The 17,685-nt window shown below is 43.0% G+C and overlaps 3 protein-coding genes across 5 annotated transcripts in view; 1 reads left to right on the top strand and 2 right to left on the bottom strand.

Annotated features, from left to right (window-relative positions):
• The window catches only part of Acyp2 (acylphosphatase 2), a 172,871-nt gene that overhangs the window by 126,068 nt on the left and 29,118 nt on the right, over nt 1-17,685 (top strand). The window lies entirely within an intron of this gene.
• Tspyl6 (TSPY like 6) lies at nt 10,294-11,304 on the bottom strand. Its single transcript, XM_038337063.1, has one exon. It carries the CDS (start codon nt 11,302-11,304, stop codon nt 10,294-10,296), a length of 1,011 nt encoding a protein of 336 aa, XP_038192991.1.
• On the bottom strand, nt 15,012-15,708 carry LOC119820564 (S-phase kinase-associated protein 1). The gene has a single exon (XM_038339035.1). It carries the CDS (start codon nt 15,633-15,635, stop codon nt 15,144-15,146), a length of 492 nt encoding a protein of 163 aa, XP_038194963.1. The 5' UTR covers nt 15,636-15,708; the 3' UTR covers nt 15,012-15,143.

Here is a 17,685-nt window from a genome sequence, read left to right as displayed (position 1 = left end):
CTACTATGACAGATGTCCTTTAAAAACTGTTTTCATGGGCTGGAGAGATGGCTCAGAGGTTAAGAGCACTGACTGCTCTTCCGGAGGTCCTGAGTTCAATTCCCAACAACCACACGGTGGTTCACAACCATCTGTAATGAGATCTGGTGCTCTCTTCTGGCCTGCAGGCATACATGGAAGCTGAACACTGTGTACATAATAAATAAATAAATCTTAAAGAAAATGTTTTTATGCAACCCATAAAAGTGCCTCCAGAGATTGTTCTCTGCCCACCATTTCACTAATTTCTAAATAGCAAGCAAAGACGGTCCTCCAGTTACAATGAGGCAAAATCCTCAACAGCTAGAAGTACCATTAGATTGAAAGTGTGTTGAGTGTATCTCATCTGCCAAATGTCAGCACTTAGCCTGGCCTGCCTTAAATATAGTTAGCATACTTCCACTACTGTTAGTTGGGAAAGTTCCCTATCAAGTGTTGAATATCTCATGCAATTTATTGACTGTAGTATGGTAATGTTGATGAGTTCTTTGACATTTCTGGTCACAACGCTAACTGAGGAGAGGATGGTATGGCATAGGAAAGATTCAGATAGCATTCTGGCACCCTGTCCTATCTTAGGGTAACTACTTCTGAGGCTTTAAGAGGCTGTGGATCCTCCTGAGGACTCCTTGGGGACCCGAGACTGCTGAAGCCTTCTTCTTAGGAAGCCCCGGCACCAGCTGTCCTATAAATTTCCAGAAGAATGTGCCAAGGCATAGAAATGGGGCCAAGAACATGACAAATTTCTAGGCACTGAAGGGTTTTACTGCCTAAAAGAGGAGCTGGTGAACTAAGGGACACAGAACACATTAATCAACAGATTTGACTTCATAGAGAATTAAATGTTACCATGAGCGATGAAAGACAAAATACTGGATGGTACAGGAGGGTACACTGGAGAAACTTGATCAGGAAAGGACGCTCCAAAGACAGAGCTGAGGGGTAAAGAACACAATCTGGAAAAGGGAAAGTGTGACTCAAGGCTTGGACCAGGAGTAAAGAGGCCAGAGTGCCTGGACCATTGCAGGGAGGGACGGTGACACAGGTGAGTGACACTTGGCAGTGGGACTCCTAAGAATGGCAGAAGTCAAATTCCATATAGTGAAAAAAAATCCAATTTCAAGTGTGGTTTCTGCTGTATTTGTTCTAGCTTGGTTTCTATTGCTATGATAAAATGCTCAGACAGACAACAACTTGTGGAGGGAAGAGATTGTTTGGCTTACACCTACAGGTCACAGTCTCCCACTGAGGGAAGTCAAGGCAGGAAGTTAAACAGCATCCCAGAGCAGGACCCATGGTGCCACCCACTGTGAGCCCTCTTAGTGCATTAGTAGTCAAGACAATGCCCCACAGACATGCCTCCAGCCAACATGATCTATGGAATCCTTCAATCAGAGCTCTCTAGCTTTGCCAAGCTGATAATAAAAGCTAACATGTACAATACCACTATCACACTAATATAAATTTGAAAAATTTAAGTTGAATCATATACTAAATTGGGATTGTTGCCACACTTAAACTATTGTAAGTAGACTAAGTAAAGACTGTGCAGCTGGGGCCTATGGTTAAAGTTCCCTTCTTTCCAGCTACTGTTGTTACATTGCATTCTGATGAGGGAAGGAGCCACAAGTCCAGCTCCATGCATTCATTGGTCTTTTCAATGAGTGGCCTTTGCAGGAAGCTGAAAGAACACAACTAAAGATCTTGGCACTTTTAAAGATCACACAGTGATTTTCCTTTTCCAAGATCTCATAGTGGAGCTGACTCTTTCAGGGAACATGCCTAATACTAAAGACTCCTACTTACCAGATAGACCCACTATTTCCTGTCTCTGCTCTGTGACCAAGTAAGCACAGTCAGGCTCCTAGTTTCTGACTTCTGATTGCTTAAACTGATTCAGGAACCAGAAGGGAATTGGCCATTTACTTCTATTACTAGCCGGAAGTTAGAGTATCTACTATTCTGGCTACCACTCTAACCCCCTGAAGGGGTGACCACCCTGTTCCCTTTGACTATATAAACCACAGTTACTGCTGAACCAGCTTTCACAGTCTGCTGAAGTCACAATATCCCCAGATTTTGGAAACTTCCCTGGTCTGATGCTCCTTAAAGGCTAGAATAAACACTCAGTCCTGATATTGCTAGACTTGTGCCACATACCACATTCACTTAATTAAATGGCATTCATACTTTTGTGAAATGCACCTTCAGCAATCCTAGACTCAGTGTAATTTTGAGTATATCCCTCATTTCTCTTAATTCTGCCTACAAAAGCCCATTTAAATAGATTTTATTATTAATAGCATTGTTTAATCTCCCTTGGACTCTTTGAATGTGTATTCTTCATCCTCAGCCTGCCATTGCTGAGGAGCCAAGTCTACCAAAGAAGATTTCTAGACAGTGACATAATCCCTTTCCCACCCAAAGTACTTCTTTGCTATTCATTTTTTTTTCTGGATAAAGTGGATAAAGTGCACTGTCTTCCAAATGCTGTTGGTTTATCCGGAACAAAAGCAGAAGTCTCAGCTGAGCCACTGAATGCCATGAAACCTGCTTAAGCTTTGATGGTTGCTTTAGCGAAGCGGTTTCAGTGAGCAGTACGTGTGTGATAGGTGCTGCTGTGGCTGACACCTGTGGATAGCACCCAGACATCAAGAAGAAAATTGATTACAATATGTTGTAATATTTAAGCTTTTATTTTAGAAAGCAGGTGGCATATTGTATATGATCCCAGTCCTTGCTGAAGGTCATCAGTCCCTGGCCAGCCAAGAATACATAGTGAAACCCTATAAAACCAAACCAAACCAACAGTAGCTATCTCCAAACCGTAAGTAATGATTAAATATGGCTAGTCCTGACTTCTGATTTTACAGTAACCCACTGCCTCAACTTCATTACTACAGAATATAAAAATTATTAAATCATTCATGTTAAGAAAATTGTTGTAGTGGTTTGAATGAGAATGGCATCCAAAGATTCATATGTTTGACTACTTGGTCCTAGTTAGAGGAAGGAAACTATTTGGAAAGGATTAGGAGGAGGTGTGTTGGAGGAGGTTCCCAGTTAGCTCTCCCTGTGTGCATTCTACTTACTCCATGTCTGCCTGCCTATTGTCATGCTCCCCACCATGACGGTCATGAATGCTAACCCTCTAAACTCACACATGGGCCTCATATTGGCTTTCTTTGATGAGTTGCCTTGGTCATGGTGTTTTTTTCAAAACTGAAAAGTAACTAAGGCAATTAATAGGAAACTAAGGCAACCTGGGAAAATCTAAACCAATTATTATTTTGATTAATTTTCTACTACAAAACAAAAGGCAGCATCTCTGTCCATATGTAGCTGTCACACTCTGGGGTCAGATAGACTTGGGTTGGAATTGGACTTTTCCACTTCCAGGCTGGGAGACCAGACTCAAGTTATGTGTGAGCTGTGAGTATCTTTGCTCATCGGCAAACTGAAGTCCATATTACCTCATGAGATTGCATGAGAACTAAGAAAATAATATACATGAAGTCTTCAGCACAGTGCCTTGCAGAAGGCTCAACAAGTGGTTGATACTATTCTAGGTGGTTGTTACGAGCTTAAGAAAGCCTGTTGGTCTCTTTTATTTTATTCATGTGTCACTTCAGAGATTCAGTTAAAGCTTGACTCAATTTGGGCCTATAACTGCAACACAATTATTTATCTGCATAGCCTCCTTGAATTAGAACTAACCTTTGTCAAAATTTAACAGTGTTCTGCATGCTGGTTCTGCTTTCTTAAGGAATTATTTTAGAAGTGAGGTCAATTAGTGTTTCTCTAAATCCTTAAGGGCTAAAGGTATGTTGTTAACTTTTTGATTAACCTTTATCAGCCAATTAATATCTGTTGATCTCACAAGAAATGGGACATCAAGACTAACAGGATTCCTATTCTACAGGAGTTATGCTTGTTACATATTGAGTGTGTATTTTGTACTATGCACTACACAGCACTATGTTTTAGGGATGTGCAGATAAAAAGATAAAGCTGAGTGAGCATGGGGCACATGCCTATAAGCCTAATGTGTGGGTGCCTGAGGCAGGAGGATCATCACAAATTCAAAGCTAGCATGGTTACATAGCAAGGCCTTGTTTCAAGAAAGAGAAGAGGAGAGGATGAGGAGGAAGAGAAGGAAAGAGGAGGAGGCAGCCCCTTTCTTAAGTAGCTTAAGGTGTAGTTCGGTGTGTAGGCTGTGACTTGAGAGCCGCTCTTGACACCCCAGATTCTGAGATTTGGAAAATCCCTCCTTATGTGGTCCTGTTGTATTCAATGCTTCGGGTACTGTATATTTCTCATGTTGTTAGCTGCTTGTCCTCTAGGCTAGACTGTGGGCTGAGGGTAAGAGCTGTGTTTAGGAAAGATAACTAAATTATGTTGGCTCTTAAAGAATGAAAAGTTGGGTGCATACAAAGAAGGAGCTCCAGTATAAATGTATACGGGACAAATGCTACAAATGTAGGGGAGAGTACTGCATTTCCTCGCATGGATTTCTAAGATATGGAGGAGGGCCGCAGATGAGGAAAACCTATAAGCCAAGGTACACAAGCAGGTTGCTAGAGGAGCAGCAGTAAGTTCAATGGGAATGGATTCTGGGAACAGCATTGGGCAGAGCTTGGTTGCAGTTGCAGGGATTATTTATTACCTTGACCTGAAAATCTGAACAAAATGTATCGAATCACTGCCAGTGGTATAAATGATGGAGAGACAGAGAGGGAGGGAGAAGCTTCAGGAATGGTAATCGGAATATTTCCAGTCATGCACAGAGATATTGAGGGCAAAAATAAATGTGCAATGAGAGAGAATAACGCTGAAGACACCATCAGAGGGTCAGCTCCGGAGGTCTTACCTGGAGAGGATGTGGGATATACTCTGCTGTGGCCAGGTCACATGCCAACAGTGCAGAGGAAAGCCAGAGGAGGCCATAGAGCCAGCAGAGACTTAGGATAGTTAAATCCTGAGTAGAAGAACTTGTATTCCGTGTCCTTTGGGATTAAATGTTTTACTCAAGCGAGTGCCTACTGTGTGGCAGAGCCCTGATTTGTAGCTCAGGGCACTTTCTGTTGTTCCTGGTCCAGGTTAGCATGATGCTAAATGTGAAAGTCTCCCCTCCTTTCCTATCAGGCCAATGCAGGAAAACAGACTACACCTTGACCTTTTATATAAATTAAAGTAGGCACCATCTCTTATGCTTATAGCTACCAAGAGCAACCAGAAGATTTTGCCATTGAGAGATATAGATATTACTATGTGTAAGGGCAACTGGTAATGTTACAAAAAGTAATTTCCGTGTTTCAAAGGCAGTAATTAAAGTTTTAAAAAACTTTTATGTAAGCAAGGCATAGCGGCACATGGTTTTAATCCCAGCACTTGGAAAGCAGAGGAAGTTGGATCTCTGTACATTTGAGGCCAGCCTGGCCTACATAGTTAGTGCATGAACAGCAAGGACTATCTAACATAGATTATCCTTATTAACTCTCAGATACCTTGCTGCATAGAGACACAGAAGATTGTGCTCAAAAACGTCAAATAAAGTGATTATTAACAAAGTGCCACAGATTCTGTTGCTGTTGACATCAAAGTCCCATTGTATGTGCAAAATTGTTTTTAGCTCCTAATATTGAGTGGAACAGTCCTATCTCAGAGAGGGAGGCTGAACTTTGGAATACAAAGCTTCTCTAAAAAGGTATTTTAGAGATGGTTCCTTAGTTAAGAGTGTTCGGTGCTCTTGCAGAGGACCCAGTCCGACTGCTAGCATCATCACTAGGTAGTTCACAGCCACCTGTAACACCAGCTCCAGGGACACCTGCTGGTTTTCATGGACACTAGCAGTAAAGTGTACATGCTCCCACCACTGGCACAGCCCCCACACACAAGTGCACATAATTAAAAATAATCTTCTTAAAAGTATATGATAGGATAAATTTTCTACATAAATTACCTTTGATGAGCAGAACTTAGCTATGTGTGGATTTTATAGTCTATTTTCCAGAAGTACTGTGCTCTGAAATGAACCATTACCACATTACTAGTGAACCATCTGCAACTAAATGAGCAGAGCATGGTAAATGCTAAAAAAAAAAAAAAAAAATTAATGGTCCATGTCTAGAAAAGAGAACAGTTTAAATTCTTACAAAATTGATTTAGCCATTTAAATGTGGTACAGTATATGATCTCATCTATGGATTATTGACCTACTCAAAGATCTGAAACACTGTTTTCAGTTACACATTTTCTGGCATATAGGTTCTGGAAAATAGGTTCTTTTAGCCTTCTTTCCTTACTCAATTATAATTATATACACAGAAAAATGCCCAAAGTTTCACAGACACGATTGTGTTCAGCACCTACATCAAGATGCCAGACATCACCAGCTCTTCAGAGTCTGTGACACCCCAATTTCTCTCCACCCCAGAGATAAACTCTGAGATGATTCTCCACGTGCCTTCCACTTTTCCACACATCTTGTGAGCAGAGGCACTGAGCGCCAGTGTTGGGATTTGTAGTGATGAGCAGCGGGCTGCTTCCTACCGCCCGGCTCCCGGCCACCTAGCTAGCTTATGCCCCGAAATAACAACACACAAATTGTATTCATTTAAACACTGCTCTGGCCCATTATCTCCAGCCCCTTACTGGCTAACTATCACATCTTGATTAACCCATATTTAGTAAGTAATCTGTGTAGCACCACGAGGTGGTGGCTTACCAAGGAGATTCTAGCCTATGTCCATCTTGGGTCGGAGCTTCATCGCATCTGCCTGAGGCATCTGCCTTCTTCCTCCCAGTATTCTGTTTGGTCTACTCTGCCTACCTAATTTTCTGTCCTATCAATTGGCCAAGGCAGTTTCTTTATTAACCAATGAAATTAACACATAGAAGACCCACTTACATTGGGGGGATTCAGATGCTTATAGGCAATTTCAAGAGATGGCTTTAGAGCAAAGAATACATTTTTCTAAAAGACTTGAAAACAGATGGTGTCCTATGGAACAAAAAAACAGATTTTACTTATTGTCAGTAAAATATCTTTCTTCAAAGCAAAGGGTAACCATGTTTTCTGCCCATTATAAAATAATTCATGTGGGGTTAGAGAGATGGCTCAGTGGTCCTCTTACAGAGGACCTGGGTTCAATTCCTAGCACCCACATGGCAGTTTACAACTTGCTGTAAATCCAATTCCAGAGGTCTGACACCATCACACAGGCAAAACACCAATGCACTTAAAATAAAAAATTTTAAAAATTAATGTTCCTTAAACTCAGAATTCTTTATAACACAACCCTGTGTGCAGTTGTCACTTGGTTTTCATGTTACCTTGTAATTATTTTCAGAAATTGGTAAAATATCAATGGTATGTATTAAGTTCCTTTTACCCAGAATGCACTAACCATCAGACTAACTTGTTAGATTGTAAATTAAACCCTGAACCTTCCATTGCTTTTAGTAGTGATCATGGTTCTGATGTCTACTCTAAGCAGCTTGATTTACCTGTTTGTAAACTTCATATATGAAGTGAAATTACATAGCCATAGCATGTTTGTCCTCATAATCCCAAAGCATATTTGTGAGATTCATTCTTCTTTTTCTCACATAAGTGTAGTTATTTCTCATTGCATTCCATTGTGTGAAGAAATATTAAAAACTTGCACCCCCCCGACTGTTGGGGCTGGAGTGAGTCCCAGTTCTTGCTGTGAAAGCATGAGGGTCTGAATTCAGATCCTCGCACCCAAATCAAAGTCAGGTGTGGCTGTTTACATGCCTACAACCCAAGCAGGGGAGTGGGGGTGGGGAAGAGGGCAGAGACAGGAGAATGCTGGGGCTTGCTGGCTGCCAGTCTAACTACTAGCAGAGTGAGAGATCTGGTCCCAGAGGAATAAGGCAGAGTGATAGAGCATGACACCCAGTGTCCTTCTATTGTTTCTAGATTCATATGTGTGTATACCACGTGTTTAAACCATATGCACAATTTTTATCCTATTGATGGACACTGGAGTTATTCTTGGTATTAGGTATTAAAATTGTGTGATTCCTGGGCCTAGAGAGATGGCTCAGCAGTTATGAGCACTGGCTGCTTTTTCAGTTCCCAGCACCTACATGGCACCTCACTATAACTCCAGTCCCAGGGAATCAAACACACTCTTCTGGCTTCCAAGGGTCCTGCATGTATGTGTTACATAGACATACATGCAGGTAAAACATCCATACACATAAAAAATATTGTGTTGTTGGAGAGGGGGTGGCCAAGGTGTGCCATTGTGGGTGCAGAAGTCAGAGGACAACTTGTAGGAATTGGTTTTCTCTTTGTACCATGAAGGTTCCAGGAATCGAACTCAGGGTTGGAATGCATATGTTCCCAGAATTAGAAGTTGTGTGTGTATGTGCAGAGACACTCAACTTCCTAAAGAATTTGTATTAGACTACTCTCAAGTGAGCCCTGAATGGTTTGTTTTTTTTTTTTAAGAATGCCATTCTTTTATGGTCACGAAGTAATGACAAGCATGGCAATGGTACACTTCACTTTACAGCTGTTTAGGAAGGAAACATTACAGGACAAATTATCAAATAAGACAGTCAGAGACACAAACATTTTATAAATTATTTTTCCATAAAAATGGCAAAATCCAGTTTTCAAGGTCTGACAAATCAAGCTATTAAAATTAAGGATTATTTTAAGAATAAATAAATAAAATTAAGGATAATTAAGGATAAAATTAAGGATATAATTTTAACAGGAATCGAAAAAATGAAAACTGTTATAAATATTCACATCTTTATATTACATAGAAATGATTTTTCCCTAAATGTTCCCAACTAAAAGAAAAAGGAAATCTGCATACTTTTCTTCCTAGTAAATAGAAACAGAAAAGTTTACTACTTGTGATATTCTTATCTCTCACCAGATGAAACCAGAAAACCCCAGTGAGTGACACGCTGTCCTTCAGAGACCCTTCTCTAGGTAGCACACTTAGTACTCCAACCACCGCTATTTTCTCATCTCAGCCCTGAGAAACATCTCTTTCTTTCGGTGCTAGGGCTGGAACGCAAGGCCTAGTTGCTAGTGCTCTTGCCATTTAGTTACTCTCCCAACCCCAGGAAATGTACTGCTCTTCCTCTCTCCCTAATAGTAAAAACTTGTCACAAGTTATCCATCAGTCTACCTTATTCCTGCTTCACCTCTGGTCTCTGGTTCATGCATGGCCTTGTTAAAGGGTGTGGGGGGAACAGGTGTTGGAAAGAAAGCAGAGGGTGCAGTATTGAGGCACCAAGTCCACATGCCTCTCTGCCTCTGGAAATGAAAGCTGAAAGTTAAACTAAAGGGCTCATTTTCACAGATGCTTTGGGGCTATCAATTCTTTAAAGAGTCAGAAGAGACACAGAGATTGAAGATTAATTATATCACCACCACCCTTGGTTTTTTCAGGTTGAGGAAGGGAGGCAAATAAAAGTGCCTAGCTTTTGTATCAATTCACTGGTTGGGGTTAAGAAAGTTTGTTCCTTGAGAGTAAGGTTTACTTTGTCACCCAGCCACTTTACTGTCAACAGGGTTTCTGGGTGATGAGGATGGGTGGTGGTGGTGATAGTGGGTAGAAAAAGGGGGAAAAAGTGTCCCCGTGTCCCCATCCCCCCCCCCCCCCCCCAAGGAGGAAAGGATCATACTCTGGTAGAAAGTCTTGCTCCATTACCAGTTCTGGAGATCCTTGTTTACCAGACAACAGAAAACAGTAGCTGATTGTGGTCAATGGTCTGGTGTTTGTTCATCTACTGGCAGCAACTCAAGTGGGGGAAGATTCTGTAGCAGGCAACAGTCTGGAGACATGAAAGATGCACAGACCAAATGGTCCGTTTCTATGCTCTATCAGCAGATGTTCACGGGCAATACGTCTATACTGACTAATGCAGAGAAGGGTAAAGCAGCTTCCCAGTCATCTAGGTGGTAGACCAATGGCCCTGGAAAACAATTTGTGTCCAAATGGTGCAGATAAAGAAGGTAAAATGTACAGCGTCACTTAATTGGCTTAGAACGGGTGAACTAGGCATCATGTGATACAAATGCAAAGAGCATCAAGAGTGTGTGGAGATGAGACAACAGAATCGTGGAAGTTTCGGTCTTGTGGCTGAAAAGTTTAAAAGAGGGAGGGTACGGAAATGTCAACACAAAGGCATACCCGTTTCTGTTGCTCAGTCGGTCACCAGTCCAGCAGTTAAGTCCTAGAGGACTCACATGGGCGATGGCTAACCAGACTGGAAACCAAAGGGTCTAGGAATCTCCACAGGCTCTCTGATCTGGTGACGTCTAGCTCTAGGAGCCCCTACGTGGAAGGGATAATACTGGAGTGGGTTTGGCCAGAGATCCTCTTTGATAATCTGGGCAATCCTGTCGCGCTCTGGATGGCTGTGGTCTGAAAGCCAGGTGAAGAAACTGCACGTGACCTCCTGGTTCCCATAAATGAAGGGCTGTGGTTCATGGCCAGGGCGCCAGATGATTGGAGTGGAGAGCGATACCACTTGGCCAGTGGGTCTGACCTCGTAGTCCTTGACGATCAGAGTGTTTCTAAAGAAGGGGTTTCTTCGGAAGAAGAACTTGAACCGGCAACTTGACCTAGAGAGTCTGGACTCCTTCACCTCCAGGTTGGTTATGTATCTTAGCATTTCCGCATCTCGGCCTGTAATCATCTCGAACAGCTGCGGGTGGTTGCGAAGGGCCGTGACCCAGAAGCCGGGGATGCTCTGGATAACATAGTTCCTGCGCTCCAGATAGTACTGACGGAGCTGCCCATACTTGTGCTGCAGCTGCTGGAGGGCGCGGTCGGCCTGGGCATTCACCGTGTTCAGATCCAGCTGGATGGCCTCCAGGGACCTCATCTGCAGAGCCACATTCGGGAGGCGCGGCCCCGCCTCCTCCGCATCCTCATCTGCTGGCTTCTCAGCCCCCTCCTCCCCTGCACCCCTGTCCACCTTCTGGACCCTGGCCTTGGTCTTGGCCACGCCGTCGGGGGCAGGCAGCTCTGTGCCGCCGGGGCCTGGCTGGCCTCGCGGGAGGCCCTCGTCCGGGGCGGCTTCCGGGCCTTCAGGCGGCGGCGAGGCCGCCTCCTGCCCCAGCCCGTCGAGGCCGACCGCGATGCCGGGCCCAGCATCCTCGCCGGCTCGGTCCTGGGGAGGCTCCGCTGCCGCTGCGGGCTCACCTGCAGGCCCGGGCGCCACGCTGCCGTCCCCGGCCTCAGTCTGCCCTCCGAGGGAGCTCATGTCGGGAGCGCCGGACTCCGGGGCAGCCGCCGACCGTTGGCCTGGGCAGTTGGACCCTGGGCAGTTGGGCTGTGGTGCCCTGCACGGGGCTGCTCTCGGGCGGGCACACGTGCAAGTCTCGCGAGACCTGTGCCTAGGCTGGAACCCCCCCCCCACTCCTGTCCCCCGGTTTTCAGAGAAGCAGGGGAGGGCACCGCAGGATAATTTAAATATGCTTTGATCCAACATATTGAGACCTTCATAAGTGTTCTGTTGTTGTTTGAATACCTTGGAGGTTTTGTCTGTCTGTAGCCCAGGCCAGCCCTTCAACTCTCTCACCTGCCTAGGCTCACTCTGCCGGGTGCTGGAATTAAGGCAGGAATCACCCTGCCACTCCTGGCCACTTCTCTTGAGTGTTGGCCACACGAGGGACCCAGCTATGTCCCAGCTCTTCTTATTTTTTTATTTTTTATTTTTTAAGGAATGCTTCATGCATCTTACATGTGTAGTCAGTTTCAGATGTGTGCAATGTAGATCTCCCACTTTGTGTGTTGTTTGGTCTTGTGTGGGGTATACGTGTGTATGTGTGAAATAGTGTCTTGCTTTTGTGTGTGTGTGATCAAAACAGGGTTTCACCCTGGCTGCCCTGGAATTCATTCACTTTGTTGACCAGGCTGGCCTTGACCTCACAGAGATCCACCCATCTCTGCCTCCCAAGTGCTGAGATTAAAGGCATGTGCCACCACCAAGCTAGTGTCTCATTCTTTAACCTAGACTGGTCTTGAACTCACAGCAATTCTCCTACCTCATTTTCACAAGTACTAAAATTAACAATCTTGTGCCACAACACCCATTTGTTTGTCATTTCTCTTTAGAGGGTTTTTGTTTTGTTTTGTTGTTGCCCTGTTTTTTGTTTTGTTTTGTTTTTAAACTGTCTGCCCAAGATCTTTTACACTTATACCTGTCATCCATCTGGGCATGTTTATAAATGGTGTGATAAGGATCTTGGTTTATTTTATCCATATGAATATCTAATTGACCCAGCCTATGTTTACTGAAAAGACAATTCCTTTCCTGTACATAGGTTTTTTAAAATAGTTCCATCTAAAAGGGAAATAAGTCTTTAACCATTAGTCAAATGACCTCACCTAACTTTAAGGAATCAGGGAGGTAAAACCTCATCCCACCGTATCCCCTACCCCCACCCCAATGCCCCTTCAATGAGAAGAGAACAGTAAAGTGTGGAGAGGACTCAGACCCTTCAGGCTCTAACTTGGGTGATGTGTAAAAGACCCCAGAGTTTTACGAAAGGCAATGCAGAGCATCACCAATAATCAATACGAAAGGCACAACAGAGAGTGCATAAGCCGTGTTTTGAATGTCATGGTGCTGCCTTACAGAAATTAAGAACAAATTTGCGCAGCTTTGTGCCAATACATTTTCAACCTTAAATGAAGGATGTAACTTGATGGAAATAATAGCTCATTAACACTGATGACCAGGCATGCAATCAAAAACTTATACAGACCTAGAAGTAATAAATAAATCAGGAGTTTGGGGGAAAGTTCACAAAAATTCACATGAGGTTCCAGTGATTGTATGAAAAATGCTATCAGCCCTTTAAGGACTCATCGTTTATCTTTGTATTCATTAAACATCCAGTAGGTGTTTGTCGTACACCTCCTGTGTGCCTCCAAAGGTTTATGACCATGAAGAGAACAAAAACATTTTGTAGACAGAAGTTTCTGTCCCACCCAGTCCCACAGCTGTTCAGCCCCAAAGAAACACACAGAGACTTACATTAATTATAAACTGTTTGGCCTATTAGTTCAGGCTTATTATTAACTAACTCTTATAACTTAAATTAGCCCATAATTCTTATCTATGTTTTGCCATGTGGTTTGGAACCTTTTCTCAGTGCATTTTCATCTTGCTTTCTTTGCATCTGGGTGGTGACTACAGACTGAACCTTTCCTCTTCCCAGAATTCTCCTACTCTGGTCATTTCACCTATACTTCCTGCCTGGCTACTGGCCAATCAGCATTTTATTAAACGAATACACATGAAAAATCTTTATAGGGTACAAGAACATTATCCCACAGCACTTTACCTTTTTCCTTTTCAATACAAGAGCTTTGAATCTAATCTCCTTTGTTTAGCTTTTTTCCTGACCATTATCAATAACAACTTGCAATCAACACTCTAAACAAAGCCAGACGTCCATAATTCATTTTTTTGGGAATGTGGGCATAGTTTTCTGGTTTACTTTCTGCTGATTGGGGGCACTGATAATCTAATGGGGACCTAAGGAAAATTTAGGATTATGGTCAAGTCCTGACTGGAGTATTCTGTGAGCCTTGATGATCTCAACCAGCAGTCTTGAGAATGTTCTGGATATAGAACTCAGAGGAAACTGCAACAGAGGTACTTTGAAACATTGGATCATCTGGGCCATCTGTTCTCATGGGAGATTTTTCAGGGGGTCTTCATCAATCAAACCTTATTTTTCTTAACCAAGAATGAATCCACAGTCTCTCATTTCCTGTGGAAACAAAAGCAAAACCTCTTCTCCAAAGTAACATATCTTTTGACTTAAATTTTGACATCAAGGCATTTTCAAAATATATATGTTGGATTAATCAGCAGCATTTGTAATCAAATGTCTTTTAGCAACTGTTGCTCCTTCCTCAGCAGTCAAACAATTCAAAGACAATACAGTAGCATACAGTATTCAAATTCTTTTTGTATTTTCTATCTTTATCTGGTTTTATTTTTTTACTCTATTTTATTTTTATTTTTTGGGTTTTTGAGACAGTATTTCTTTGTGTATCTTTGGCTGTCCTAGAACTCACTCTGTAAACCAGGCTACCCTTTGCTGTGGGAGCTGCTTCCGCTCCTTCAGCCAATAGTCACTAAGATACCAGCCCACTGGGGCGTGGTCTCTTTCTCTTAAAAAAGCAGCGGCAGCCCTCCTCTTGCTCTCTTGCTTCAGCACTAGACTCCTTTCCTGGCTGTCATGAAGGACGGTGTTCTGTAAATTTTCCCCCCTCAAATAACCCTTTGAATCCAAACTGGTGTAGGATTTTTTCACGCATTACTCTTGAACTCACAGAGATCTGCCTGCCTCTGCCTCCCAAGTGCTGGGATTAAAGGCGTGCGCCACCACATCTAACTATTCTCTCTATCTTTTTTTTTTTTTTGAAGGAAGTGTCATTTTTAATTGAAAAGCTAACAAATGTCGAGGTACAGCCCCCCTCCCAAACCAAAATGGGTAGTAAACTAAATCTCCAGGCAACATATTCAAAGCTGAGATTAAAAATTAAAGGGGGGCAGATAAGACAAAACAAGTCCTCAGATCCAATTAAGAGAGCCCAGCTGTATACAAGCTTACCAGCAGCAAAGAGGCTGGAACACATCTTAACCCCACTTGCAACATTGACTTCAAGTTCCCTTGTTCCAGTTTCCAACTCATGAACAAAGATCATGTTTTATTAATTCTATTTTAGAATACTTCTCATAAGTTGTTTTATTTACAATGCCAACTTTCAAAGGCTCACTGAAGTTAACTGGACAACAAACGAGGCAGAAATCACTTTACAGAAAGAGGGAAAGCCCCAAATGCCACTTTACACAGAGAACCCAAAAGTTCAGTTTTATTCAGAATACTGAAAAAAACAAAAACAAAAGAACTTCTGCTCATAGAAGAAACTCTGCCATAGGTCAGACCTGTACTGGAACTACACATGCAGTGAGGACGAGACTGCGTTTGTCTACTGTTCTAATATTAACAATTATAAACAGAGCAGTGCAACTAGCATTTGGAACAACCCTTCTAGTGTTACTGTGTCAGGCACAGCACGTCACTTCTCTTCACACCACTGGTTCTCCTTGCGTACCTGGGCCTCTTCCTCTTCAGTAAAGTCATTTTTGATATTGAAGGTTTTACGAATCTCCCCAGGAGTTTTCCCCATAATCATATTGGCCACAGTCTTGCATGTGACATCAAGCAAACCTTTGATGTCTAAGTAGTTTGCAGCCAGAATAAGCTCAAAAAGTGTTCCTTGGTCAACTTTCAGGAATTCTTGGTCCCAAACAGGAATATCATCTGTCAGCTTTTCTTTTTTCTCATCATCCTCAGGAGGAGGAGGGTCGTCCTTGTGATGGGTGCACCACTGAATGACCTTTTTTAGAATTGCTGCATTAACATTTGGTAAAGGAACAGGATCATCATCTCCCTCATCATCCATTCCCAAATCTTCCAGCATGGTCTTGATAGTCACAGATTGTTTGGCAATTTCTACATCAACTTCAAATATCTCTCCATCAGAACTTTGCAACTTTATCGAAGGCATGATGCTCGGTCTCAAGACCGCGGGCCCGAGGCTGCCGGTCAGCGATCACAGAGGAGGTACGAGGAGGACAAGGCCACTCCTCTCTCTATCTTTTAAAAGGACTTTCTCTAACCTTTTTCTTTTTTCTCCCAAACCTATATATATATATATATATATATATATACACACACACACACACACACACACACACACACACACACACACACACACTATAAACTGCTTAAAGGTATTTTCTATCTGAATCTTTTTTTACTGTTTATCTCTCTTTTCTGACCACATGAGTCTTTAATTTACTAAGCGATATGGCTAGAATTAAAGCTGTGACTTTGGCAGCTGGATCCACCCCACTCCTTGCCTTCCTGGGAATCTAGCTTCATGGTGGAGGTACTGGTAGGACTACTCAATGGAGTTTTTAGGTCCATGCCACCACCAGGAAGCATGCCTGCAGCTGCTCATAATTGTCATTTAAGTGTTTGGTGGCAGGGCTTCTTAAAAGGGCTGTTGAGTTTTTGCTGCTAACACTGAGTCAGGAAGCCTCTCTTAAAGGAGCCGCACCTCTGCAACCCCCAGAGAACACAGTGCTTGTATACTTTTGTAATGGTTTTGGATTTTATTCTTAGTGAACTGAGAAATCTCTATAAGAGTTTGAGTGGAGGACTCCAAATCTGCTTTATTTATTTTGTTTTATTTTTTATTTTTTGGTTTTTCTCTGTGGCTTTGGAGCCTGTCCTGGAACTAGCTCTTGTAGGCCAGGCTGGCCTCAGACTCACAGAGATCCGCCTGACTCTGCCTCCCACGTGCTGGTATTAAAGCTGTGCACCACTACCGCCCGGCTCTACTTTATGTTTTATATGGATCCCTCTGGCTCATAGGTAAGATGTAGACTGTGTGGAAGCAATGACACACGTAGGCGGAGTCTTTCAGGAGATGAGTCCAGTAGTCAGAATGAAACATGCTTCTCCCATCAGATGGTAGCAACAGCACTGGATAGCAGATGTAGGGATGCAACTAGAATGATTTTGATATTAGCTGGATAGTGGGGTATAAAAAAATGTCAGGGATGACTCCCTAAGATTTTGACCAGAGCAGCTAGTACAATGGAGTTTATAGAAGAAGGTTTTGGGAGAAGTTGTGATAGAGGAGTTTATCTTTGCAGGAACATTCTGTGATTTGGACATCCAAGGCTGGAGGTGACTTGGGCAGTAGAGTTCTGATGCCAGTATGTATCATAAGTTTGGAGGTTAGAGCTGAGGACATTCATATCGAGATAATGGGCATAAGTGGTCACGGAAGGTCTGCAGCCTCAAGTTATGAGGACAAGAAAAAGAAGCAGCAAAACTACCATAGAAACTGAGGAGTGATGGGGAGTTGGGGGGGAGGGGAGAGCCAGGAGAGTGTGGCAACTGTGAACCAAGGATGGAAATGGAAGTTCTCAAGTGTAGGCTGCAGCTATATCAATGAGGAGAAGTCGGAGAAGCCACAGCTGGGATTTAGAACTGAAGCATCATTGGCGAGGGACTCTTAGTTACTTTTCAGTTGCCACAATAAGACTTCATAGACAAAGGAACCAGAAGAAAGGATTTATGGTGGAGTTCACAGTTTCAGATGAGCCCATGAACCCATGGTGCGGAGCATGGCAGCAGGCAGTAGGCATGGTGCTGAAGTAATGGCTGAGAGCTTCATCCTGAGCCACAAACAGGAAGCAGTTGGCAGGGCAACTGGGAATGAAACCCCCAAAGAACCCCCATTGACACACCTTCTCCAACAAAACCACACCTTCTAATCCTTCCCAGTTGGTCCCACCAACTGGGGACCACGTGTTCAAATATATTAGCCTATGGGGGTCATTCTCATTTAAACCACCGAAGTGAGTCAAAAGTCCTTTCAATGGTTTGCTAAGAACTAGAATAGGTTTTAAAAGAATGGAAGGAAAGAAGCTGGTAGCAGTGTGTACTGACTGTTCTTTTGGATAATTTTGTTCCAAATGTAAACAAAGAAATGGGTCATGACAAGAACAGTCTCAGTGGAGGTGACAGTTTGGAGAAAATAG

Source organism: Arvicola amphibius, chromosome 1 (assembly GCF_903992535.2).
Source record: "Arvicola amphibius chromosome 1, mArvAmp1.2, whole genome shotgun sequence".
NCBI classification, from domain to species: Eukaryota; Metazoa; Chordata; class Mammalia; order Rodentia; family Cricetidae; genus Arvicola; species Arvicola amphibius.
The sequence above is the reverse complement of the archived record's forward strand: the minus strand, read 5'-3'. Positions and strand labels throughout refer to the sequence as shown.